The 25792-nt window shown below is 42.3% G+C and overlaps 4 protein-coding genes across 4 annotated transcripts in view; 3 read left to right on the forward strand and 1 right to left on the reverse strand.

Moving 5' to 3' along the window:
• The window catches only part of sephs3 (selenophosphate synthetase 3), a 9808-nt gene extending 6939 nt beyond the window's left edge, over window positions 1-2869 (forward strand). Inside the window, exons 4-8 of the mRNA XM_029435253.1 lie at window positions 1-102; window positions 361-451; window positions 560-659; window positions 1065-1277; window positions 1827-2869. The exon at window positions 1-102 is cut by the window's left edge and continues 53 nt beyond it. Of these exons, the coding sequence (XP_029291113.1) occupies window positions 1-102; window positions 361-451; window positions 560-659; window positions 1065-1277; window positions 1827-2077 (757 nt within the window). The 3' untranslated portion in view covers window positions 2078-2869. The remainder of the gene's footprint in view (window positions 103-360; window positions 452-559; window positions 660-1064; window positions 1278-1826) is intronic.
• A 697-nt stretch (window positions 2870-3566) lies between these two features.
• ap4b1 (adaptor related protein complex 4 subunit beta 1) lies at window positions 3567-14944 on the forward strand. The gene is made up of 13 exons (XM_029435246.1): window positions 3567-3877; window positions 4863-5087; window positions 5185-5315; window positions 5528-5675; window positions 8397-8682; window positions 9011-9109; window positions 9749-9860; window positions 10468-10551; window positions 10671-10774; window positions 11541-11748; window positions 11914-12222; window positions 13576-13728; window positions 13819-14944. The coding sequence occupies exons 1-13, from the start codon at window positions 3765-3767 to the stop codon at window positions 14316-14318; spliced, it is 2472 nt and encodes an 823-aa protein (XP_029291106.1). The 5' UTR covers window positions 3567-3764; the 3' UTR covers window positions 14319-14944.
• Window positions 14945-15780: 836 nt separating this feature from the next.
• On the forward strand, window positions 15781-24094 carry LOC115010597 (alpha-1,3-mannosyl-glycoprotein 4-beta-N-acetylglucosaminyltransferase C-like). The gene is made up of 5 exons (XM_029435252.1): window positions 15781-16169; window positions 17697-17789; window positions 18014-18164; window positions 21573-21827; window positions 21925-24094. Exons 2-5 carry the CDS (start codon window positions 17700-17702, stop codon window positions 22824-22826), a joined length of 1398 nt encoding a protein of 465 aa, XP_029291112.1. The 5' UTR covers window positions 15781-16169; window positions 17697-17699; the 3' UTR covers window positions 22827-24094.
• Window positions 24023-25708, reverse strand: cfap126 (cilia and flagella associated protein 126). Its single transcript, XM_029435256.1, has 5 exons — window positions 25302-25708; window positions 25126-25191; window positions 24881-24955; window positions 24504-24713; window positions 24023-24197 (listed from the first exon to the last, which is right to left on the reverse strand). The coding sequence occupies exons 1-5, from the start codon at window positions 25323-25325 to the stop codon at window positions 24066-24068; spliced, it is 507 nt and encodes a 168-aa protein (XP_029291116.1). The 5' UTR covers window positions 25326-25708; the 3' UTR covers window positions 24023-24065.
• Window positions 25709-25792: the final 84 nt, after the last annotated feature.

Here is a 25792-nt window from a genome sequence, read left to right on the forward strand (position 1 = left end):
GGAGGGAGGTACTTCTGTGACAGGCGGCCAGACGGTGATCAACCCGTGGATCATCGTCGGAGGGGTAGCATCAGTTGTCTGCCAGCCGAATGAGTTCATCATGTGAGTCCGTTAAACTGTTGCTGTGTCTCTGCATCTTTAGTAACTGTGCTCATTCTTTGTGGATTAAAAAATATGAATTTCTTAGTTACTCTACATTTTAACATGGTTTATCTTGGCCAATTAACAATTAACTGCAGTTAAATTAGCCCAAAAAGTAAAAAAACAGATAAAGGAACATTAAACATAAGTTTATATGGATAGTGCAAATGTACAGAGTTGAGTGGACAGCGATTATATGCGTGGGGTTTGTTTGTGTAGGCCGGATGGTGCTGTACCAGGGGACGTCTTGGTTCTGACTAAACCTCTAGGGACGCAGGTGGCCGTGAACGCTCACCAATGGCTCGATCAGGTCAGAACATTTATCAGAACTTTATTCGGGGTGTCAGAATTCTATGGACATGTTTCTGTGTTTCTCACTGTTGTGCACCTTCCTGTCCCGGCTTTTATATCTCACCAGACTGAAAGGTGGAACAAGATCAAACTGGTCGTCAACAAAGAGGAAGTAAAAGAGGCCTATCAGGAAGCCATGTTCTCCATGGCAACGCTAAACCGCACAGGTACAAAAAAAAGAAGGTTCTACAGGAGACGTGTTTACTCTTTCAGTTACAACTGACAGATTGTAGATTGGCTGGTTCTATGTGCTTCCACACCATTGATCTGAGTTTACTCTGTCTTACGGTGTTTAACACCACGGCGTATTAGAGCCATTGTAGGTAAAACATTACTAAACTCGGGGAGGCGGGTACAATTCTGAGCGAAATCTCAGAATGTCAAAGATTAAAGTGTTAAAAATAGTGTTTTGTTTGTCAAGGAACCACATGGCTTCACTGCAGGGTTGGATCCACCTCATCTCAGACATGATTGCTGTGTATTATGTCTGCATATGTTGATATGTTGTTAAAATCTTTCTGTGACTTTCTGTAATAGTGATCAAAGTTTCTGAAGTGAATTCCTGTCTCCAGCTGCAGGCCTCATGCACAAGTTCCAGGCTCACGCTGCAACCGACGTGACAGGTTTTGGGCTATTGGGGCACGCCAACAACCTGGCAGCACAGCAACGGAACGAGGTGGCCTTCGTCATCCACAATTTACCAATCATTGCCAAGATGGCTGCCATCAGTAAAGCCTGTGGAAACCTGTTCAATCTGGTTCAGGGCACGTCAGCAGAGACCTCTGGTATGAAAACTGAGATTAACACACAATGGATGTTGTCCATGTCGTGTGTGTTTGAATTAATGCAGTACATAAGCATGTGGGATAGAAAGTGATATCATCCTAAATGTAAATATTCTGATTGTAGTGGAGCTTTAAGGAAGGTGATAATGTAACATTGATTTATCATAAGAGATGATAATTGTTTTTAGAGCATATATTATTTTATTTTAAGTGTTGACCTAAAAATCTGACCTGCAAAGATTAATCTATTTTAGTTTTTAACTATAAAATGATTCGCCAACTATTCCAATAATCGATTAATTGGTTTCCATCTTTGAAAATGTGAAATATGTTTTCGGTTTCTTTACTCTTCTATGACCAGTAAACTGAATATCTTTTCAGTTGTGGACAAAACAAACATTTGAGGACATTATCTTGGGCTTTAGGGGAAAATTTATCATCCTTTTTCTGACATATTATACAACAAACAAATAATGAATCCAGACCAGAATGAAAATAATCGTTAGTTGCTGCTCTTCCTGTAATCCGTCTTCCTCTCCTTCCCTCCAGGCGGGCTGCTGGTGTGTCTGCCCAGAGAGCAGGCGGCCAAGTTTTGCTCTGAGATGAAGAGCCAGAGCTCCGGAGCTGGAGGTCAAGGGGCGGCGGGCGGAGCTTGGATAATCGGAATCGTAGAGAAAGGCGACCGCCGCGCTCGCATTATTGACAAGCCTCGCATTATCGAGGTTCCACCACGAGGAAGCCAGGCAGCACATCAGGACAACAACTCCAGCAGCCCTGCTCCGAGCCCCAATTTGTCATAGACACTGATCCGGTGTGCGTGTGTGTTTGAATGTGTGTTGATGTTGCAGTCCATCTCATCCCCCTTTTCAGTCTAAATGCTGAGAGCACACAGAACAAAATCACAATCTTCTTTTCCAGTGGGAGAGGGAATGAACAGCACACTATTATTTATCCGTCTTTGGAAAGAGCTTTTTGGAATGAAATGTAAATAGGTAGTATGCTTTACTACTCTATTTCTTTTATTTCAATCTGCATCCCCTGCCTTTCCTTTTTCCCTTTTCTAATCCATATAGATTTATATAATTCAACCAAAATGCAAAAATGAGTTTCAGTTCTTAAGAGAAAACATTCCAAATCATTCTGGCCGGTTAATAATGATAATTGAGTGTAAATGTGTGTGTTTCAAATCGTATCATTTGACTGGGATGCTTTGCTGTGGGGAAGTAGAACAGGACTTCTCTTTTGGAAGTGGATCATGTTAAAGTTGATTCTTGTTGGTAAATGTATAATGTGGAAAAGAAATGGCACCTGGCTCTGCCCACATGGCCCAGAGGAAGGCTTGAGCAGCTTCCTTTGACCCAGCTGGGTGGCGTTCAGAATGTTTCTTTGTCAGCTGATTGGCTGTCCAGCACCAAGTCCCTCCCACCTTTCCTTTTTATGAAGCTCTGCCTTTAAACCCCAGCCAACGGGGGCCGGTGGGGTGGATGTTTGCCTTTGGATTGGGGTCGGACTTCGACTGCTGGAGGTCTAAAGCTGTTGGTAGATTTCCTGCTTTTCACAATCAATAAAAGCATCATCAACTCTCACTGTAATACTGTCTTGAGTGTCATTTTAAAAATAATTTATGTTATATAGCCAGTTGGTGATTTTTTGCAGAAACGCTTTGGATTCTTGTCAGAACTGTGTACTGTCTGCATTCTTGTTCATCACTTACTTTTTTCTATCCTTTCTTACAAAAATGTTGGATGAAAGTACATGGATGGACACATTACAATAGGTAGTATTCCCATATTTAGCCTAAAAGATGTCCTATGTATAATCTTACCCACCACATATCTTCTTTAATTAATACAGTAATGGAAAAACAGAACGACTAATTATATGGTGTTTAATCATTAAATATAATACTTTGTCAAATCATTGCGTTTGTAAAGAAAAAATGAAAACTATTATTGGAAAACTCTAACGATCACCTTTTGACAAGTAATTTCCAAGGATGGGTCCCTTGCTAAATATTGTTTTCTAAGGGTGTATTTTTCATAATTTGCTTCTTCAAAAGTCCCCTGTAATATAATTTGTTCTATATATAGTTTACTTACTGTTACGTTTTTCTAACTATTATATATGTTCTATGCAATGATTGCATTGTTGTTATTGTCCCATTCTTGATTTATATTTGTTTGTTATTCAAATTTAATTTAAAAATGTTTTGTTTTAGTAATGCATTAATATGCATACAATAAGAAGCCTTTTCCTAACCCAACCAGCAGAGTGCAGTATATGAGTATATAAAGAGAAGCTAAGAGTAGAAGAAGAAAAGCGGAAGTGTGCACCGTGTAAACAATCGAGTCAGCGAGTAGTGTTAGGAATGAAGTCTCCTAATATAGTGTCGAATGTTTGTAAAAGTAATAAATCGACGTGTTAAGAATGTTGCCATGTCTCAAGTGATATTTTAAATTAACAAGGTGCGGGCTGTGTGTGGCCACCATGCCGTATCTGGGCAGTGAGGACACGGTGAGGGAGCTGAGGAGATCTCTGTCTAACCCCAACGTCCAGTCTGACCAGCTGCGCTACAGGAACACCATCCTCAAAGTCATCCGGTAGGTTACTGTCCTCCTTCCTCGGATTCATCTATTAAGGGTCCCCGCAGCAAAGATGTACTGTTGGGGGCCCCGTCTGACACTGTTTATATCATATTTGTATATATTTATATATTATATTTATTATATATTTACATTATGTTTTTTAAATGTATTTCTCTCTCTCTCTCTCTCTCTCTCTCTCTCTCTCTCTCTCTCTCTCTCTGTGTCTCTCTCTTTGTCTTCTTTTTCTCTCCTCGCTCTCTGTCTCTCTCTCTCCTCCTCTCTCTCTCTCTCTGGGCTCTCTCTCTCCTCTCTCTGTCTCTGTCCTCTCTCTTATCTGTCTCTGTCCCTCTCTGTCTCTCTCCTGTCCTCTCTCTGTCTCTCTCCTCTCTCTCGTCTCTCTGTCTGTCTTGCCCCCCTCTCTCTCTCTTCCTCTCTCTCTCTCTGTCTCTTCTCTCTCCCTCTCTCGCTGTCTCTCTCCTCTCTGTCTCTCTCTGTCTCTGTCTACTCTATGTCCTCTCTCTCTCCTATCTCTCTCTCTCTCTCTCTCTGTCTATCTCTCTCCTCTCTCTGTCTCTCTCTTTTCTCCTCTCTGTCGCGCTCTGTCCTCTGTTCTCTCTCTCTCTCTGTCGCTGTCCGCTCTCTCTCTGTCTCTCTCTCTGTCTCTCTCTCTGTCCCTCTCTCTGTCTCTGTCTCTCTCTGTCTCTCTCCTCTCTCTCTGTCTCTCTCTGTCTCTCTGTCTGTCTGCCACCCTCTCTCTCTCTCTCTCTGTCTCTCTCCTCTCTCTCTGTCTCTCTCCTCTCTCTCTGTCTCTCACTCTCTCTGTCTCTCTCTCCTGTCTCTGTCTCTCTCGCTCTCCTCTCTCTCTCTGTTCTCTCTCCTCTCTCTCTGTCTCTCTCGCTCTCCTCTCTCTCTCTGTCTCTCCCTCCTCTCTCTCTCTCTCTCTCTCTCTCTCTCTCTCTCTCTCTCTCTCTCTCTCTCTCTCTCTCTCTCTCTCTCTCAGGGCGATGTCTCAGGGTGTGGATGTATCAGGCCTGTTCAGTGAGATGGTAAAAGCATGTGCTACAGTAGACATTGTCCAGAAGAAACTGGTCTACGTGTTCCTGTGTTCCTATGCCACTTTAAACCCCGAGCTGTCTCTGCTGGTCATCAACACGCTGAGGAAAGACTGTCAGGATCCTAACCCCATGGTCCGCAGCCTGGCCCTGAGGAACATGACCAACCTCAGGTGAGGTGCTTCACACATGGACCTCAGTACAAGGCGTCACATGGGCCTGTGGCTGCTGGAATAACTTGGTGTCTGACTGTGTGTCTGTATGTCCCAGGTTAACCAGTCTGGTGGAGTATGTGGAGCAGCCTCTGACAGCAGGACTGAGGGACAGAGCAGCGTGTGTACGACGAGTGGCTGTACTCGGCTGGGCCAAACTACACAATCTCCAACCCAACTCTGAGATAGGTGGGGTGGATTTTCTTTTTTTCTTCCTCTCTTTCATTCTCTCCCCCCATTCTGTCTCTGTGCCTATGCCCATAATGGCGCAACAATAGGGAGTCTTCAGGGGGAGAGCAATATTTGTAGTAGCGACAGAAGCTATGTTAGGACACAGACAAGACGGGTCATCAGTCGACACCACTCCAGGTCCACAAACCTCTTGTCCGTGATTCTTCCAGATGCTGCGGTGGTGAATGAGCTGTACACCCTGCTGAGGGATCCAGACCCTGTGGTGATGGTGAACTGCCTCCGAGCTCTGGAGGAGATCCTGAAGGAGGAGGGAGGAGTGGCTATTAATAAACCCATCACCCATCACCTCCTCAACAGGTTAGACCAGGGGTGGGCAAACTTTTTGACTTGCGGGCCACAATGGGTTCTAAAATTTGACAGAGGGGCCGGGCCAGGAGCATTTGGACACTCAAAGTAATTTATCAAACCTGGAGATTGCGTCTGTTTTTTATACATTTCAATTGAAGGTGCAAAGTTAAAGAAATCAACATTTACTGGAAAAAGATCAATGGAATCACTTTCAACATTCAAAACATATTATTACCCAACGATATACTCAAGCTCAATAATTTCTAATTGTTTTAAACCCCGCAAAATAATGGACGGATTGTCCTGAGAGATAGACTGTATTAAATATCCTGCCTGCAGCAGAAACTAGAAAGGGGTCTTTAAATTGAGAGCGATGTGCGGCGTGTAAATTAAGCTACTGTACCGCTGCTGTGCGTAAATGCGCACATTGCTCTTAATTAAAAGACGCTCCTCCAAACTTTCCATATGCATTTTTTTCATAACACAGTAGAGAAACTCACATTTCAGTGGGAACAGTGTTGTTGGTCTCCCTTTTTTGCCAGTGCATCAAAGTCTGGAGTTAGTTTTGTTGTGGCAATTCTCCGGATAGATCTGAGGTGTTGGTCAGTTAACCGGGATCTGTGACGGGCTTTGTTGATGTTCATGACGCTGAAAGTCTGCTCACACACGTAGGTCGAGCCAAACAATGCCAGCATCTTCTGTGCCGTCCTCCGGAGGTTTGGAAACGTGGCTTCGTTAAGTGAAGCGTAAAAGTCATTCAGTTCAAGAGACTTGAACTTCTCCTGTGAGACGGAGTCAGACTGAAGATCGATCAGCTCCAATTGCAGCTCATGCGGTGCTGTTTCGGGGTCTTGTGACAGGGGACAGGACACCAGCTGAAGTGACTTGTCAATTTTTTCAAAATCAGAGAACCGACGGCAGAATTCTCTGTGCATGTCGTCCAGTGATGTGCAGTATTTCTTCACGTTTCGGATGGCCTCTTTCTGCATGGACAGTGTGGGAAAATGAGCGAAAGATTTGTTTGACATTTGCCTGGAGAATAAAATCAGCTTGGATTTGAAGGCTCTCACATTTGTGTACATGTCGTGCACAAACTGATCTTTCCCCTGCAGCTTAACGTTCAGCTCATTCATGTGTGACAATATGTCCACAGCAAAAGCAAAGTCACAAAGCCAGTCCGTGTCGCTCAGCTCAGGGAATTCGTCGGATTTCCCCATTAGCTCCAAAAACGAGTGAATCTCCTCTTTGAGCTCCCACACTCGTTGACACACTTTCCCCCAAACTTAACCAGCGGACACGAGAGTGGTAAAGTAAGTCCTGGTTTCGGTTTCCTCTAGGAACGGAATGAACTGACGGTGATTAAGTCCCCTTGCTCATATGAAGTTAACGAGTTTTACAACTGGATCCACGACATGATTAAGCTGCAATACAGACTTACACAGAGATTGTTGATGAATGATGCAGTGAAGAAAAATAACATCCTGGTCAGGGTTTTCTTCTTTCACTTTATCCTGGATTCTTTTCAGCAGCCCGACGTTAAATTTGGCGATCCATCCGTGGTGACATTGGCAAGTTTACTCCAAGGCAGCTTCATTCTCTCGATGACAGCAGACACCTGTTCATATAAGTCCTCTCCTCGCGTTTTCCCCTTCAGCGATTCCATGCTCAAAAGCTCCTCCGTTATCTCAAAACTGTCATTAATCCCTCGGATAAAAATTAGGAGCTGTCTTTTATGTCGTTACTTTCATCCAGTGCTAGTGAATATAACTTAAAGGACTCCGCCTTTTTGTTTAACTCGCTGACTATATCTTCGTCAAGCAGTTCCACACGGCGAGTCGGCGGGCCGGATTAAAAAGCCTAACGGGCCGTAGTTTGCCCATGTCTGGGTTAGAACATCAGAAACGGCTGTTAAACATTTACGAGTACCATGAAAACCCCAAAACAACAATGTGTTAGTCCGTCCTTCAATGCTTTCTAACCTCCATACCCTGACTGTCAAAATGTATTCCCCATTCAAAAGGGATTCTGGATTCTGTACAGAGGTGTGCTAATCTCAGGATCTTTTATGGAATGAAATCAGAGTTTTTATATTTGAAAAGTTATATCAACTGATTGCAATAATTAAACACACAAAGGCAAACGTCAAACAAGAGGTTAGGGTTAGTTCTTAATTCTCAATGGCTTCAAGAATAACAAGTTCCAGTAATATAAAAATGCTGCCTGTTACATAAGTAAAGTTGGTTAGCTTAATCTCGCTGCCTATTTCTCCTCAGAAACTTGCCAATTTCAAAAATTCATTGTATTCAAAATAACTGTAAAACTGGTATTTGTTGTGTCGAGCATTATTGTGTGAATGTTTGACACAACTTTGACTTGGCGTGTAGGATTACTGTCCATCGTTAGCAGTATTCAGCTTTTCTGGGAGTTGTGAATAGATTCAGACCAACCCTGGCTTGCAGCTCTGTGAAGCTCTACTTAGGCACAGTTGTGTTTTGAGCTATTCAGCATGCAAATATGACTAGAATGACTAACACGATGGCTACAGTGAGTTCCGCTCTATGGCAAAGAGGCTTTGGAAACACATATTTACACACGTTTACAACAATTTGTATTTTTACTTTAAGCTCATCTTCCCATTGACAGAGTGAGCAGGTGGGGATCAGCATTCTGCACGGCTGCCCATGTTGTGATGTGTGAAGTCTACAAGTGTCTGTGTGTCTGTCCTCCCAGGTTGAAGGAGTCTGACGTCTGGGGTCAGTGTGAGGTGCTGAAGATCCTCCAGCGCTACCGGCCTCAGTCAGAAGACGAGCTGTTTGACATCCTGTCCCTGCTGGACGCCTCGCTGGTCAGCCCCCACCCCCCAGTCATGGCCGCCACCCTCAGCCTCTTCCTCGGTCTCTGCTCCGGCCTGCCTGCTGTCAGTCTGGCGGCTCTGGAGCGAGTACGTGGCCCCCTGCTGGCCGCCTGTGGGAGCGTGTCCAGAGAGATGAGGTTCACTGCCCTCTGCCACATACAGGTCAGTGTGAAGGATGAAGTGTAGAGGTAGAGAGTGTGACATTATTACAGTATTTGCAGTGCACTCAACGTTATTGCAACATTTAATACTGTAGACCTTTGTGACATGAACTGGCTCACTGTTCAGACAAAGAAGGAGGGAGCAAATAAATGACAACATAGTTTGCATATTGAAGCCTCATCATGTACATGTGCGTGTGTGTTGGTGTGCTGAGGGGGTAGAGACACAAAGTATATTTTTTCCTGCATCACTTTATAATGAGTTTGTTTGTCAGGTGAATGTGAGGATACATTTTGAGAACTGAAATGGTGTCTTGGTCTTCCTCTAGTTGCTGCTGCGTTCTATCCCTGGTCTGATGGGGGCGCACTACAAACGTTTCTTCTGTGGCTATGCTGAGCCAGCATACATCAAGCAAAGGAAGATGCAGGTGATGCACAACGTTTTCTGGCCGGTTTTCTTGCTTCACAAACCTTCCCACTCTACAGCTAAACGGTACATTAAAAACATGTTAAAACATTTGAGGTGAGAAATAGGCAGTGCGGGAACAGAATGTTGATTCATATTTGATCGGCGCTGGCTAGTTTGACAGTTTAGCAGTTAGAGACTGCTCGGCTCTGATTGGTTGGCAGCCGCGCTGTAATCTTCTAAATGCCATTGGGAGCACTGGGACAGTGAGGAACACAATTTATTTTTTCCGCAGATTATCTTTCTCATGCACTACTGTCAGGATATAGTGACAGTTTCAACAAATATCACAAAAACCAACTGCAGCTTTAATTGTGACCTCTTTCATTTTTTATTTTTCCTTTCTCCCCACAGCTCTGCTGCAACTTAGCTATTTTTCTAAATAAAGTTAAATTGTCCAGCTGAAACTAGAGTTCAGTGGGGTAACTTTAGTGTGGGTCATGTAGCCCTTTTTATATTGACTGTGTTTAATCCTCTGTACTATGTTTTCTTACTTTATTCCTGCCCTTTCCAGAATCCACATGCACACTCCAAATGTAAACTCAAACTTCAAACAAACAGGTTTGAAGTTTGAGTTCTGAACAACCTATTGTGTTTGCAGGTACTGGTGGAGCTGGTGAATGATGAGAATGTAGCCATGTTACTGGATGAGCTGAAGGGATACTGCACTGATGTCAACACTGACACTGCCCAGGCGGCAATCTCAGCTATAGGTAAACACACAGTCCTACTATTGTGTGTGAGTGTAATGCATGCCTCTTTATTACAAGACAAACATTTCCAAGGCTGTCACTTTTCCACATCATCTCGCTCACAGTAACACACCCTTATACTCCCAAACCTCTGCCGTAATATTCTCTCCTAGTTCTGTGATATTACACTTCTCAGTTGGTCTCCTGTAGCGCCGTCGTATCCCCTTCAGTGTCAGCGTTGTGGTTGTCTGCCAGAAGCTGACATAAATGAACTTTTATCCAGTTTGTTTTTTGGATAATATTTTTGGCCTGTTCCCTTTTATTAGACAGACGGAACAGATAGACTGGAAAGGGGACAAAGTGCAACAAAAGGCCACGGGTCACATTCGTGCGATGAGGACTCGTACATGGGGCCCTCTTTATCCAGCTCTAAGCCACATTTTTACAATCTTGGCTGTTTTGTTTACCGGATGAAGGATTTAAGTATTCGGACATCTGGATCTTAAGTCCGAAACAAGCTGAGCAACTTTTAAAACCTCATCACGCAGTAGTGTGGCCGATACCCTTCCTATGGTTAAAGTCATAATCCCACTCATACCGTGTGTCCTCCTGTGTGGATCGGGCGCAGGTCGTATTGGAAGGAGCTACAGCGACAGATGTCTGGAGATCCTTACTGGACTACTCGGGCTCAAACAGGAGCACATCACTTCTGGTAAAACTCGTTCCACACACATGCACATTGCAGCTGCATCTGTTTAAGTGTCGGCAGACAAGCAGAAGACTGTAATTGTGTCTTTGTCTTTCTTTCTTCCCCCCCCCGCTGCCACTCAGCCGTGGTGCAGACGATGCGTGACCTGGTCTGGGTGTGTCCTCAGTGTAGCGACACGGTTTGTGTGGCTCTCGAGGGCTGTGAGGAGACGCTGCAGGATAGCCAGGTCAAACCCACGCTGCCACACCTGCATCTTACTATTTCATAAGAGGTTCACTTCCTTTACTGAAGTCAGAGTAGTCGTACCATAATGTAAAAATACTCATTACAAGAAAAAGTCCTGCATCAAAATGCTACTTCCTAAATGTATTATCAACTAAATATACTTACAGTTGTTATTATGCATAATGCTTCCTTTTAGAGCGTTATTTAGTTTTTGATTTGATTAACATGACACCCAGTCCATAACTGCTTGATGTCACAGCAATCGGATATTGTGTTTATTAATTATAGCCTCAATGCTTCATTTTTGTTTCTAATCATCAGTTTCTAGTTACAAACAAGTCTTTAAGTTTATCTCCCCCACTATAATCTTGTTGTGGCTCTTGTGGAACTCGCTTTACACTTTTACTTTGCTTTTGTTCTAATTTCAGCATTTCTTACTCAGTATGTTTTCATGCATAGGATAACTAACTACTACTGTACACAAACAAGTTAAAGGTGCAGTATTGAATTATTGTACTAGTATTGAATTGCATAAATTGCCAGATTTGCTAGCAGTCTTCTTCCGATGCTTATCAAAAGAACCGCGTGAAACCATCAACATGACCGTGTATCACTTCACCCGTGTGACCACACGCACACAGCGGTGGAGAAACTCCACAGGGTACCTTTTCAAACCTGAGCAAAACTCAGCCACAGTATCACAAAATATATCAGTGAGTGTTAGTGGCCTTAATATGTAGCCTCTGCTCCTTCTCCTTCTCCATTAGGGCAGGCAAGCCTTGCTGTGGTTGCTGGCCGTGTATGGGGAGCGAATCTCCAGCGCCCCCTACACGTTGGAGGTGTTCATTGATGGAGTGAGGAGCGAGGCCTCTCTTGGAGTCAAGATGGAGCTGCTGACGACCACCATGAGGCTGTTTTTGTGCCGGCCTGCTGAGACACAAGACATGCTTGGAAGACTGTTGCACTACTGCATAGGTGTGTGTGTGTGTGTGTGTGTGTGTGTGTGTGTGTGTGTGTGTGTGTGTGTGTGTGTGTGTGTGTGTGTGTGTGTGTGTGTGTGTGTGTGTGTGTGTGTGTGTGTGTGTGTGTGTGTGTGTGTGTGTGTGTGATGACATTGTCAACACTCTTTGTGTTTTCCAGAGGAGGAGACGGACATGTGCGTGCGTGATCAGGCCCTTCTCTACTACCGCCTGTTGCATTGTGGGATAGAAGAGACGCAAAAGGTCCTCCAGGGACGGAGGTCAGACCCTTCCCTGGGTGTTCTAATTGGCCGCCCCGCAGAGTCCATCAGCCAGTGGGCGTGCAGCTTTAACACTCTCAAGCCTCTGAGGCAGAGCACCATAGAGTCAGCCAGCAGAGGAAGCCCTGAACATGTGACCTTTGACCCCAAGCCTAACACTGACCTCTCAAACACACTGAACTGTAGCCAAATTGAGAAGCTTCATTCAGGTGAGTGAAGACAATAAAATCCTTCTTTTAGGAATGTCACAAGAACCGAAAACCGAAACAAGTCAATGACAAAATTCTGAAAACGTAATAGTATTTGTTTTTCTACGGTACCGATAGCAAATGTGTTGAGGATGAACAGAGATCTTCGGGAGCAATAGCTACCACCATAGCCATAATCACAGCAACAGCAATGAACATAGCTACAGTGCCTATAGAATATCACCTTTTGAAATAGTCACTTTCTTTGTTTTACAGCCTGATTTGAATACTTTGTCGAGCCACCTTTAGCTTTACTTTCAGCCATCAATCTGTTTGGATACGTCTCTACCTTGAGCACAGCTAGATTGGGGAATTTTCATCAAAAATGTTGACATACTTGGCAGTTGTTGAAAATAAAAATATTCAGCTAAAAGTCAAGTTAAAGGATAAATGCTTGAAACATTCAGCTTCACTCCAAGTAGAGTGGTGGTGGTGGTATGCATTTGGAACATTTGTATGGAACACATTTTGTTCAACATTCTTTATTTATTACAAGCAGAACTAACTGTATAAGATTTATTAGAGCAAAGCTACATCTCTGGGGAAACACTCTTTTGATATGTGGATATATTGTGGACAAATCTGTTGATGCCTTTCTACTTGGAATTATATTTGCGGGTGTCAAAATGTTTGCATATTCTTTTATTGGTTTGCTTATACTGTTATTTAATTATTAATTGTTTTACTTTTTAGAATGTTGTATGCCATTGTCTGGTTAGATTGCATCTAGGTGTGAATGCACATTTTCTATCTATGTGAATTGTTTTTACATTTTACCCCAGCACATGGGATTTGTTAACAGATTTTTATTGTTTAATTTTATTGTATTGACAAAATCTATTCTACTAAGAAAATGTAATAAATACATTTGTTTAAAAAAAACTAACTATAACACAATAATGTGTGCAATAAGTAGAGGGATCTGAATGCTTTGTATTGCCACTGGAGATGATTCATCTCTACTGTGACACTACTGGGTATTGGGAAGTACTGGGAAGATAACAAATATCCTTAAGCCACTTTAAATGGGTTCCCATGGATCAAGCTGATTGTGTTATTTTGGTCAAAGACGGAAAACATTTTTTCTCTCAGGGTCTGTTTCTGGGAATGCAGTGCTATTTTTAATCACAAATCCCTTCCTCTGGCACTTATCCTAACTCCCTATCCCCCTCCCACTACAACCTTATCCCTTCCTCTGTCCACCATTCCTCCCTGTTGCTGCGTCCTTATCCTCTCTTTCTTCTTTCCCTTTCCTCCCTCTTTCCCTGCGACCTTCCCATCATTCCCCTCTTTGTCCTTCCATGTCTTCTGCAGTCTCAGACAGTACCAGTGAGTGTACAGACTCCTCCGCTGATGTCCTCACTTCAAGCGTCGCGGCCCCCCTCAGTTTGTCCCTCACACCTGCTCTCAGCCCAGAGGAGTTTGAGCGCCTGTGGCTGCAGCAACAAGTTTTACATGTTGAGCAAGGTAATTGGAGGGATGGAGATATTTAATGTCTTCATTGTGTCTGTCTGACATCAGTTTCTCTGACTTTGCTCTTTGTTTTGTTGCGGCTAGGTGCTGAGAAACTAGAAAAGGAAGAGGATTATGTATTCTTGGTAGAACGCATCCGATGCCCTGTGATAGTTCACTGTTCACCACAAAGCCTTCAGGCTGCGATGCAGCTGGTCAATATCCAGACACTGGCCTTCACACCGCTGCACACACTCCCCTGGAGAGTGTACCTGTACACACACACCCAGCACGCACAATGTGGCGGCGCATCCCACAGCACGCTCATAGTTGGGGAGCTGCTGTACACTGGAGAGGCAAATCAGAGGGTAGTAGTAGTAAAGAAATGCATGGATAATGGAAATGTGGAGGGCAGGCAAGAGGAGCAGGTGGAAGAGGAAGCCACTGCTACTGGGCTGAGCGGGAGAGGGTCAGTGAGAAGATATGGAGAAGAGGAGGAAGTAAAAGTGACTCTTAAGCAACAACCAAGAGATAGCAAAGCTTTGAAGGGGTTTCTCTCCATCCTCACCACTGTACTGCACACTCTGTCCTCAGAGAGAACTTAAATATGCATTACACACACGCATACAAACACACATCATTGTACTTACCAGACATGTCGGTCAACTCATTTGGTCTCAAGTAATGTCCCAGTTAATGTTTTCTTAGTTAAGATAAGTCAAGTCCATGGTCCGATCACTATTTCCCCCCAAAGATACTGCAGTCTTATTAGTCTTTATAAAGAGAAAAGATAAGGTATTAGTACCTGTCTAATATTTATATTATTGGCCAATTTATCTAACATGTACCAAAATGTATACAAAAAGTACCTCAATTAATTAAATGTTTATTATAATTATTGATATTCAGTGTAAATGTAATCAAACAAAAAGCAAATAACTTAAAAGCTTAATTATTCCTTAAATTCTTCTTAATTAAAACAGTTTCCAATCATGACAATGGCATTCCCAGTGTGCGCTCATTTACCGGGTAACGCTACACAGACATGTCAGCATTGAGCATTTCAATTCAAATTGAAAATGAAAACGAGGAATGTTCTCAAACAACTTATTCCAATTTTCATGCATCGGGTCATGATTTCACGACAATAGCTGGCTGAGTGGTGTTTGTAAATGCAAGCACAAACGCATGAACTGACTTAAAATAATAAAACATATGGATTCCTCCAGCATTGTTATGAGTTTGTCTGTTTTAATAAGTAGGTGTGTTGTTATAGGCCAATGAGTCAGCCGTGGTGCAGATGATGCGTGACCTGGTCTGGGTGTGTCCTCAGTGTAGCGACACGGTTTGTGTGGCTCTCGAGGGCTGTGAGGAGACGCTGCAGGATAGCCAGGTCAAACCCACGCTGCCACACCTGCATCTTACTATTTCATAAGAGGTTCACTTCCTTTACTGAAGTCAGAGTAGTCGTACCATAATGTAAAAATACTCATTACAAGAAAAAGTCCTGCATCAAAATGCTACTTCCTAAATGTATTATCAACTAAATATACTTACAGTTGTTATTATGCATAATGCTTCCTTTTAGAACGTTATTTAGTTTTTGATTTGATTAACATGACACCCAGTCCATAACTGCTTGATGTCACAGCAATTGGATATTGTGTTTATTAATTATAGCCTCAATGCTTCATTTTTGTTTCTAATCATCAGTTTCTAGTTACAAACAAGTCTTTAAGTTTATCTCCCCCACTATAATCTTGTTGTGGCTCTTGTGGAACTCGCTTTACACTTTTACTTTGCTTTTGTTCTAATTTCAGCATTTCTTACTCAGTATGTTTTCATGCATAGGATAACTAACTACTACTGTACACAAACAAGTTAAAGGTGCAGTATTGAATTATTGTACTAGTATTGAATTGCATAAATGGGCATATTGTGAGAGCATATTAAAGGCCTGTGTCACTTGCAGTTCAGTTAGTCTCACCTCAGTGATGCTCAGGGTGGGAACCTGCACCTGAACACTGGAGGGGAAGAGAGGCTCTCAGTTCTCAGTAAACGAGTAACATTGTCTGTGTTTGTTATGAGTTTTTCTGTTTTAATGTGTGTGTTTAATGGGTGTGTTGTTATAGGCCAATGTGTTCCTTGAGGAAATACAATGACTCGGTTGATTTTAAGCCTGGAGTCGCGCAGGCGGTTGGGATAAGGTTCAGCAGTGACGACATACCTGGTTGACATAAAGACACGGTCACCTGGTGGCTGTTATGTTCTTACGCACATGCAGCGTGCAGCGTTGTGGAAGAACCAGAAGTATTCAAACGAAGAGGATTTGTTAACGCTTGTTATTATATGTGCCGTCAGTAATGTCAACGGGGGAGTCCCTTTTTCCTCTGCGATGATGCCTTTGAGTTTCCGTTCCTTATAAGTCCAATTTCAAGGAGCACAACCCGCTGACGGTGAGTGGACGTGATGGACATAAGTTTGTATTTGTACTGTAACGTTACCGTAACGGTATCTAACTCAAGCCAGACACTTTTCTATATGCAGTGACGATTGGTATATTACATTAAGCTAACTTTGTTTATTTATTTAGTCACTTTTGGGGGGAAGGCGTACGTGCTATCTGTATCTTTACTTATCAATGTTGAATAACCGGTACTTACCTCAATACTCTGTCGCTAGCAAGGCTGCTTTTGGTGGAGACGTTAGTGTTAACGTAATTAGGCTACGTTAGCGTAGTTAACTTATAACTGACGCTAGCGTAGTTGGCTCGGTTCGCAGTTGAAACGTAACGTTAAGTTAAGTCGGACAGCAGTTGGAGCTCTAACTTTACTATTATTGCCTTTTACAATAATTACTTGTATGCTGTTGTTTTTTAAGTGGCCCATTCATATAGAGATTATTGTTCTCCGTTCAAACAACACGTTGGTAATGGATAACTTTATAAACTATCATCCAAGTAAATATCTAACTAACTTTACTGTTAAAGGTTAAAGCCTTTTATTGTCATTATACAAAAAGTACAACGAGCCACTCTGTCTCAGTTTCAAAAGTTATTGAAACAGTCGGTGGATATCTCTAGAATATCCCTTTTAAACAGTCTTCTTGTGGTTGCGTTATTATTGATTTATGTATTGCTTTAAAAAAAAACTCCAGCACACAGACACGCCTGACTAGTCAACGCATACCACTCCAGGGATTATAAATACAGATGAGGAGGGGCCTGATCTACAATTGGTGATGGCAATAGAGTGTCAGTAAGTTATAGGCCTACTTCTTGACAAAACAAGGACCTTGTTTAAACGTCTTATTAAGCCTGTCCTGTGAGCCCACACCTGAGGAGGCTCACTTTACACGACTCTTGAACTATAATCTAATCCTTGTCTGTCAGTGCGTGTAAACAGAGCACAGGGGAGTTGCCTGTTTTAGCTAAATATAAATCTAAGAGTGACCCTCCATTCAATTCCCTTTCTACAGTGCTTACTACAGCCTACTTCCCGTTCTCCCCTGTGAACCGCCCTCCTCTCCTCTGTTTATGATTATTTTGGCAACAGAGCCATAAACCAACTGCAACTAGAGAAGATCAAAGAAAACACAAGGTGCACAATGGGTAGAAATAGGATAGCATGATTCATTGATTATTTACTAAGTTTCACCTAGATAATTTATTTTTCAAAATCCTTCTCAGTTTATAATATCAGTATTGTCTAATACTAATAATATTACACTAAAACATCCCTTGTGATACTGATACAGACTGTTAGTATGATCATGTAAATAAGCGCTGCTTGATTTAGCCAAATAAGCTCCAGGTCCAGTCTAACGTGTTGCTGTTTCTGAGCCTTCTGAAACATTCATTAACTATTAGCTGAATTATTTACTGTTGTGCTGACTGAGTTACACACCAGCATAATGGTGTGTGCGTGTGCGTGTGCGTGTGTGTGTGTGTGTGCTCCGCCCGCCTGCCCATGGATATTTGATAGGAAATGCCACGTTACGCAAAGAAGAATATTTTGGCATTGCTGCTTTTCCTTGGAGGATTGTACTTCTTTATCCATTCAAACTTCCTCATTTCAGTAAGTAAACACACACGCACACACAGGAACAACAAACTTTAAGATGTGGCTTTTTACATGAAAGCTTCAATTGTACAGTTTTTGCTTTACAAAGTGCAAAAACATCAAAGGTTGCACTTTGTTTCATGCTCTTCACTGTGGAAAGCAGAGTGTCATAACTCTTGATAATTAAAAAAATTGTGTAAGCATATTCTTAATCGAACAATACATGTATTTGTTTGCAGGGCCCGACAAGGTCAGACAAACTGATTGCAAATGAGTTAACTTGGCAAACAGAGAGGTTGGTTGGTAAGGAGTCCTGGGTCGAACAGGGAGATTACCTGCCTCTCAATGTGTCCTATCAGCTGCTTGCTGGAGCACCATCTACCCAACAGAGTGAGTGGCACACTTTGTCTGTCTGTTTTTGTTATATTAAGGTGAAAGTTGAATTGATGCGATGGACTTTGTGCAAAAGTTATTTCCAAGCTGTCCGCCTTGTTGGAGAAAAAAACCAATGAAAATGTTGAAAATAAAAAGCGTTACTGATGTAACACTTTCTAGTGATGCAAAGTGTTCAACTGTATCACAGGAAGTTGTATAGTTTGCACTTCACGTGCGTATATGCACCTATTGAATAATACATAAAACTGTCAAATTTCACAGCCCACGAACATCAATATACACTTAAGTATTTTAGTACTTGCTTTATTTTACATGTATTCTTATTTATTTATCTTTGAATTTTTGTCTTTTTTATATTTATTTTTCTAAATCCTATTTTTAATCTTTTTGTAATTCTTAATCTTCATAGTACAATAACCTTTAGCATAGCCTCCGGTATGTGCATGTCACTGCACAGAAGGGAGCAGCTAAGGTGTTTTCAGAGAGGTAACAAATGCGTCTCACCGTCACTTGTTGATGTTTCCGACTGTCAAGCTGTAGAATGTAAAAGAAAAACCCTAACCCACAACGTTTTCTGTTCCAATGCTGAAAGTAAAGCCAATCATGTTAACGCATACCACTCCAGGGATCGAGTCTGCCCAGAGTCATCTGGCACATACCTGTCAAGATTGGAATTTCAAAATAAGGGACATTTTTTGCCGGACTCCGGCCATATTTTAACAGCTCTCATCCACCAATGTAAACGTAAACACATAAGGGACGGGTATATACATTCAGGAAATGCATGTTTATTTAAAGTATATATTACTTGTACAGATATATTTACCCACTAGCTCATCTTACCCCACTCTCCCCCACACATTTTTTTTGAAGGAGAGGATTATAAATACAGATGAGGAGGGGCCTGATCTACAATTGGTGATGGCAATAGAGTGTCAGTAAGTTATAGGCCTACTTCTTGACAAAACAAGGACCTTGTTTAAACGTCTTATTAAGCCTGTCCTGTGAGCCCACACCTGAGGAGACTCACTTTACACGACTCTTGAACTATAATCTAATCCTTGTCTGTCAGTGCGTGTAAACAGAGCACAGGGGAGTTGCCTGTTTTAGCTAAATATAAATCTAAGAGTGACCCTCCATTCAATTCCCTTTCTACAGTGCTTACTACAGCCTACTTCCCGTTCTCCCCTGTGAACCGCCCTCCTCTCCTCTGTTTATGATTATTTTGGCAACAGAGCCATAAACCAACTGCAACTAGAGAAGATCAAAGAAAACACAAGGTGCACAATGGGTAGAAATAGGATAGCATGATTCATTGATTATTTACTAAGTTTCACCTAGATAATTTATTTTTCAAAATCCTTCTCAGTTTATAACATCAGTAGTGTGTGCAAAGTAGTGTAACCTCTGACCTGCCTGTGGAGTCGGACAAATATTTCAAAGAACAGTATAAATAAATGTTGAATTTACACCGTGAGACAAAATCTAAATCTCGCAGTGATACTCATGCTTTGATCGTGTGATAAACTTCATCCTGGGGGACTAGTCAGTGGTGTACTCAGAGTTGTACTTTACATTTAGTCCTGAACTGGTGAGGCGCTCCCATAGCTTAGACACCAACTATGGACCATAACATGTTGTTAGCAGGTTGTCATTAACTAGCATGTTGTTAGCTGAGTTCATCTCCGGCCGTGAGCTTTACAGCGCCCTTCAACTGGACCTCGCTGCTTCACCTGGAGTGCTCGCTGTACCCTCTCTCCCTGCATATGTGAATATTACATTTAAGTCTATTTTAATACTATTCAAATTGTGTTTAGAGGGTATTATTTTCACCGGACAACCAGAGAGATTTGAATATGTTGGACTTCAACAACCCAATAACGGAAACCCTGCTCTAGCTATTGGTTAGGGAATATCGAACCCCACGAAAATCGGTTAGAGTGTTGGAAATGTGAGACTGAAGATGGAAACGGAATGACAATTGTCTCTGATATCAGACAATATCAAGCACTAGCCATTGTAGTTTAGCCTCTGCCGTTCGGCCTTACTTTAGCTCTGTATGAAAAAACACGTCTCAAGTTCTGCTGTGGTTGTTTTAACACAGCTGGTTTTGGTTTGAATGCCTGCTGAGAAAATACAATGTAGATATAAGCCCTAGTTAATGAGTAAAGGCCCTGTCACACATATCCGTATGACAGAAACGTATGCCGGCGCATACGAAATATCGGCAATCGGTTGATATAAATTAAGGGTAAGTTGTGATCGTTTGAAGGACACAGACGTTACGCCAAACACGCCAGACATACGGCCCTGTCACACAGTTCTGTATGGTAGAAACATATGCCGACGTATATGAAAATTAAATAAAAATGTGTCAGAGTCCAAATACGTCCAACTTTTCCACAGCGGTGTTGTAGCTGACGCATACATAACAAATACATAACAAATTATTATACGTATGTCAAACATTGATAGCTTATCACTTACTTATTTAAAACGTATCAGAGCGTCTGGCCAATGGAGCTGGAAAAGTGCCATTTGGTTCACGTCATGCTGATGCTGGAGAACGGCTAACATGCTGAACGCTAGCTGTACTGTAGAAACACGTTTAATAAGTCACTCCGTCGTCAGGCATCATCTTAACATAGGGTAGGAATAGAGTATCCACTCGTTATCAATAAATTGGTTGTAGGATTCACCCTCAGCTGACGTAGCCTATATCTAATGTAGTCACGTAGGTATTCACGTAGGTAGTTACGTACTATATTTACGTAAGTAAGTATTCACGTACGTATTCCATAGTCACGTATGTCTAACGTCACGTAACGTCTGCATATCTTATGAAGCACAAGTCGGGTACGTCCGGTAATTTTGAACATGCTCAAAACATCAGCGTTCAACAACGCACCCCAGCGTAACACAGTGAGCTCTTAACGAATACTACTTATACCTTACCTTGTTTGGTTGCTGATGAAAGGACTCGGCAAGTCTCCCGTTGACACAGCAGTTTCAAGCGGTGGCACTACTGCGAACATCTGATCACCCTGCTTACACTGAGGGGGTACTGCCGCAGTGGAAAACCAAATAGAGAAATTCACCTGGTACCAAAAGCGAGTCGTTTCGAGCAGAGACGTATCACACGGTGGAAACGAGGTTTAAATGACAAAAAAATAGTTTATTTTCTGGCCTCAAATAGAAAGCATTTTTTAAATGGTTTTGGCCTAAGCCTTTTAGATTATAGATTATCAAAATGCACACTTAAAAGTGTTGTTGTTTTCATCAAGCCATGTGCCTAGGTGAAATATGATTTAACATTAGTACTTCCGTAGGAATGCTTACCCATCAGATTGATGAATAATGAAAACCCCACACATTTCACTTTTCTCTCCTGACATGTTTTAGGGTATTTATCAGTAGGATTAGCGTCGGTGAAGAGGAAGAAGGGAAGCTATCTAATCGCCACCTTGCAGTCCCTCTTCTCCCAGTCATCTCCTGAGGAGCGCTCCTCCATGGTGGTGGTAGTGCTGCTGGCAGATTTTGATGACAGCTGGAGAGTCACTACAGCAAGTGAGATCAAAACTACATTTGCCTCGGAGCTGGAACAAGGCCAGCTGGTGGTGCTTCACGTTCCTCAGGATGTGTACCCTCCTTTGAAAGGTGTGGTGAATGTGTTCTCCTACCAGTGTACACATTCATTCATGAGTGTTTTATTGATGCTGTAATACTGATACAAGTTTCTCTGGTTCTCCTGCAGATCTTAAGAGGAACTACAACGATTCTCCAGATAGGGTATCGTTCCGCTCCAAGCAGAACCTGGATTACTCCTTCCTGGTCCACTACAGTGCTAGTCTTGGTCGATACTACCTCCAGATCGAGGACGACGTTTTCTCTGCCAAAAACTTTCTTTCCACCATCAGGAGGCGCGTTGAGGAGCAAGAGGCAAAGAAGACCACCTGGGCAATGCTGGAATTCTCAGCCCTCGGCTACATTGGGAAACTCTACAAATCAGCCCATCTCCCTCTCCTGGCGCGCTTTCTATTCCTTTTCTACCAAGAAATGCCTTGTGACTGGTTGATGTCTCGCTTCCGAGATCTGATGACTCAGAAAGAGCCAATCCATTTCAAACCCTCGCTGTTCCAACACATGGGGACTTTCTCCTCGTTCCAAGGGACACACAACAAGCTAAAGGACAAGGACTTTGAGGAACAATATACCAATCCTTCTGCTGAGGTTTATTCTGACATGTCCACCTACAAGAAACAATTCCCCAAACTGGCCTGGGATGCTGGAGAAGGATTTTTCTGGGGACGCTCCCCAGAAGAGGGTAATTACCTGACTGTGGTGTTCACAGACCCTACAGTAGTGACAGGGATATTTGTAGAAACAGGGTCAGGGGGCAAAGACCTTCTAGAGTCAGCTCAGGTGGAGATCGGCCACGAAGTGATTAACACAGAGAAAGAGGAGAAGAGTTGTAAAGAGTTTCAGACAGTTGGGACATTAAAACATGGGAGATTTGAAATTCAGGAGATGGACAAAAAGTACAGCTCTGCCTCTTCCTGTCTGAGGATACAGGTCACAGCTGGGCAGAAGGAGTGGCTGATCCTCAAGAAAATCAGGATCTCCACAAAGCTGAGTACACCTCCACACCAAGCCTAGAGGGTAAATTGTTCTTCCTGCCAGATGAGTATTTGACCAGCCGGAATGCGGGCTGAACGTGTGGCTTTTGTGCCTTGTTAAACCATTTCAAGGACGAAACAACAATATAGTGGTTAATGAAACTGTGAAGCTACTGTCAATTTTAAAAATGTTTTGATTAAGCTTTACTGTAACTTGTTGTATATCTGTTGTTGTGTCTTATCTGCCTTTTCCAGTGCAAATAACACTGTGGGAGCTATAAAAGTGCGGCTTTAGAGCAACAGACTCATATAAACCATTAAGATAATGAACCGTAAGTGCTCCAGGTGACTTCGCCAACCTTGTGTGTGTGAATGTTTATGACTACTGATAAGCATGTGCACCTTGTATGGTAGCGCTGACTCTGTATGAATGTGTGTGAATGTGACATGTTGTAAAGCGCTTTGAGTGGTGGCAAAGATTGGGAAAGCGCTCTATAAACCCATTTACCATTTAAGAGGTGGCTGGCGGAAAGGTCTGGAATATCTCCAGGAGGTTTACCTGCACAGATTGGTGGAGCATTTCCAGACCAGCTCCAATCGGGAGCAAACCTTGTCCCTCTGCTCTGACGTCACCAGTACAGTCCACCAAAACCTGTCTGTCTTCTCCAATCACAGAGATTTGAAAAGATGTCCGGACTCACAGCCGACACTGTGCTTCTTACACATATTGTTGGTGTGTACTTGAACCTTGAGTTTTGGTTCTGTTGTGTATCCGGCTGTTAACCAAGAGGCACTAGTTTTGTGGTTTTGGGACTGGGCAGGGATTTGTTTTGTGTGCATTTTTTTGTGTGTTCTTAGACCGACAGTTATTGCTCTTTTAGTTAATGAGTGGATATTTGTTTTGCTTGTACTTTGAGATTTTTTTCCAGCTGTGAATTTAAGTTTTATTGATTTGTTTGTTTACAGGGCTGTTCTGTGTTGCCAAAGATTGTTCTGTGATTTATTTCTTAAAGTAAGAAAAGGTTAGACTGTAAGACGCAATGTTGCCTTGTTGCAATGTTAAGGACGTTGTTCATGCCTCCACTTTGATTGTAAAATGAGAGCATATATATGCTCTTTAAAAGTCCAGTCCATGAAGGCCAACTACACATTCAGGTAATTTATGTTAATGGTATAGTATGTTCTGATGACCTGTCATGATTTGTGAGTAAAAATCAGCCATGCAAAAAATTATTCAAAACTGGGACAGTTTATTTTTGTATGCATTTTTTTTCATCCACTAAGAATTAAATGAAGAAGTATACTGGTCTTGCTGTTCATCTTTGTGTCTCTGCTTGGAGGATGATGGTGCTTCTTGGCTGGTTTCTTTTGCTGACAGGGCAGCACCATCCTTCTGTACATCCCCATTGGTCTGAAAGGAATGTTAAGATAAGATAAGCCTTTATTGATCTCCAGAAGAGAAACTCAGGTGCTGCAGCAGCATATGGACAGAAATGAATACAGATAAGTAGAGAAATAAATAAAAAAAACACAATTAAAGACAAAATTAGACTGAAAAAAATTGAAAGTAAAATCTTCCTAAATATTACACAATAGCGTGACTGTCACCCTTGAAACACCCACCATTTGAAAACAGTAGCCTTTGGGCTTTTGAAAAAGATCTTGTGAAAGCACTCGGGACTAAAATGTGTGTTTCCTCCTGTTAACAGAGCCTAACCTGGTTAAGCTGCTCTCCAACATCCTGCAGCATATCTGTGTTTTTGCTGCCTTTGTGTGGCTGAGATTTGCCAGTGTCCTGTGGGTCTAAGCCCCAGGTCTTCAGCCTGTTAAGACCCGCCACAGAGCGGCCTGTAGGGTTGACATGGTGGGCTGGGATGTGAAGAGGTAGATCCCAGGTCCCCTTAAAGTCTGGCCATGCACTGCCCCTCTATATCACACACACACACACACACACACACACACACACACACACACACACACACACACACACACACACACACACACACACACACACACACACACACACACACAGCATTGCATTGCATTGCATAAAACATTTTATAAGAGAGAAAAAGAGGTTTGGTATGATCTTACCTTGACCACTCCTGGGAGCAGATGTCCTCTATCATCAGAAATGAAGGTGGTGTGACCCTTCCGTGCAGTAGGTCTCTACACACGCACGCACCCAACACACAGTGAGCTAAACTCATTCATCACATTTTGACGATGCTTCTCTTGAAACTACCAGGCAATATGAAACACAACCAGTACAAACAACAGCAAAGTACTATGACTATATATGTACTGCTATACTATACTATATGACATTAACTAACTACCTCTTTGATGCGCTTAGTAGTCTCACACCAGTTCTGCAGCCTCGAGGGCTTGTACGCACCGTCATACTGAGGAAGTAAAGTGTAAACTAGGTTATGTCAGAATGTATGAGTAAAACATTGCAGCAGAATATGCAATTTCCATAATTTGTATCACTCAGGACGCACATTTAGATTACCTGGTTTGCTGAGTAACTGTACATTTCTTCATCTGTAACAATCTCCGCGTCTGTTTTTGTTGACTCGTTGCATAGCAACGTCTTCAGACGGACCTCTCCTTTATAGACTTACAGAAAATTGCAACATAATTTCCGAGGTAATTGGAAAATAACCACACAAGTATACGCATGTATACGCACGAAAAAAATCTGTTTAAAAAAAATGGATGAGTTTGTGGACTGTCTTTGTAGAGAGGCTACGCAAATGTCAATTTGAGTCTGTTTTTTTAATTGTATTCTTTATTACAGTAATGATCGATTTCTATTATTGCCGTCTATTTGCTCCCTCCCTCTCTAATGAGAAATCTACTTAGGAAGATGTAACCGGAAGCTTTTTGTGGTCGGATAATTAGACAAGGAGGACCGATTTAGCTAAAGGGAATATATCATGTTTCGATATGGAATTTGAGTAGGCTTTAATTTTCGTTCATACAACTTCCATTTGAATGTAT

Source organism: Cottoperca gobio, chromosome 7 (genome assembly GCF_900634415.1).
Source record: "Cottoperca gobio chromosome 7, fCotGob3.1, whole genome shotgun sequence".
Classification (NCBI taxonomy): domain Eukaryota; kingdom Metazoa; phylum Chordata; class Actinopteri; order Perciformes; family Bovichtidae; genus Cottoperca; species Cottoperca gobio.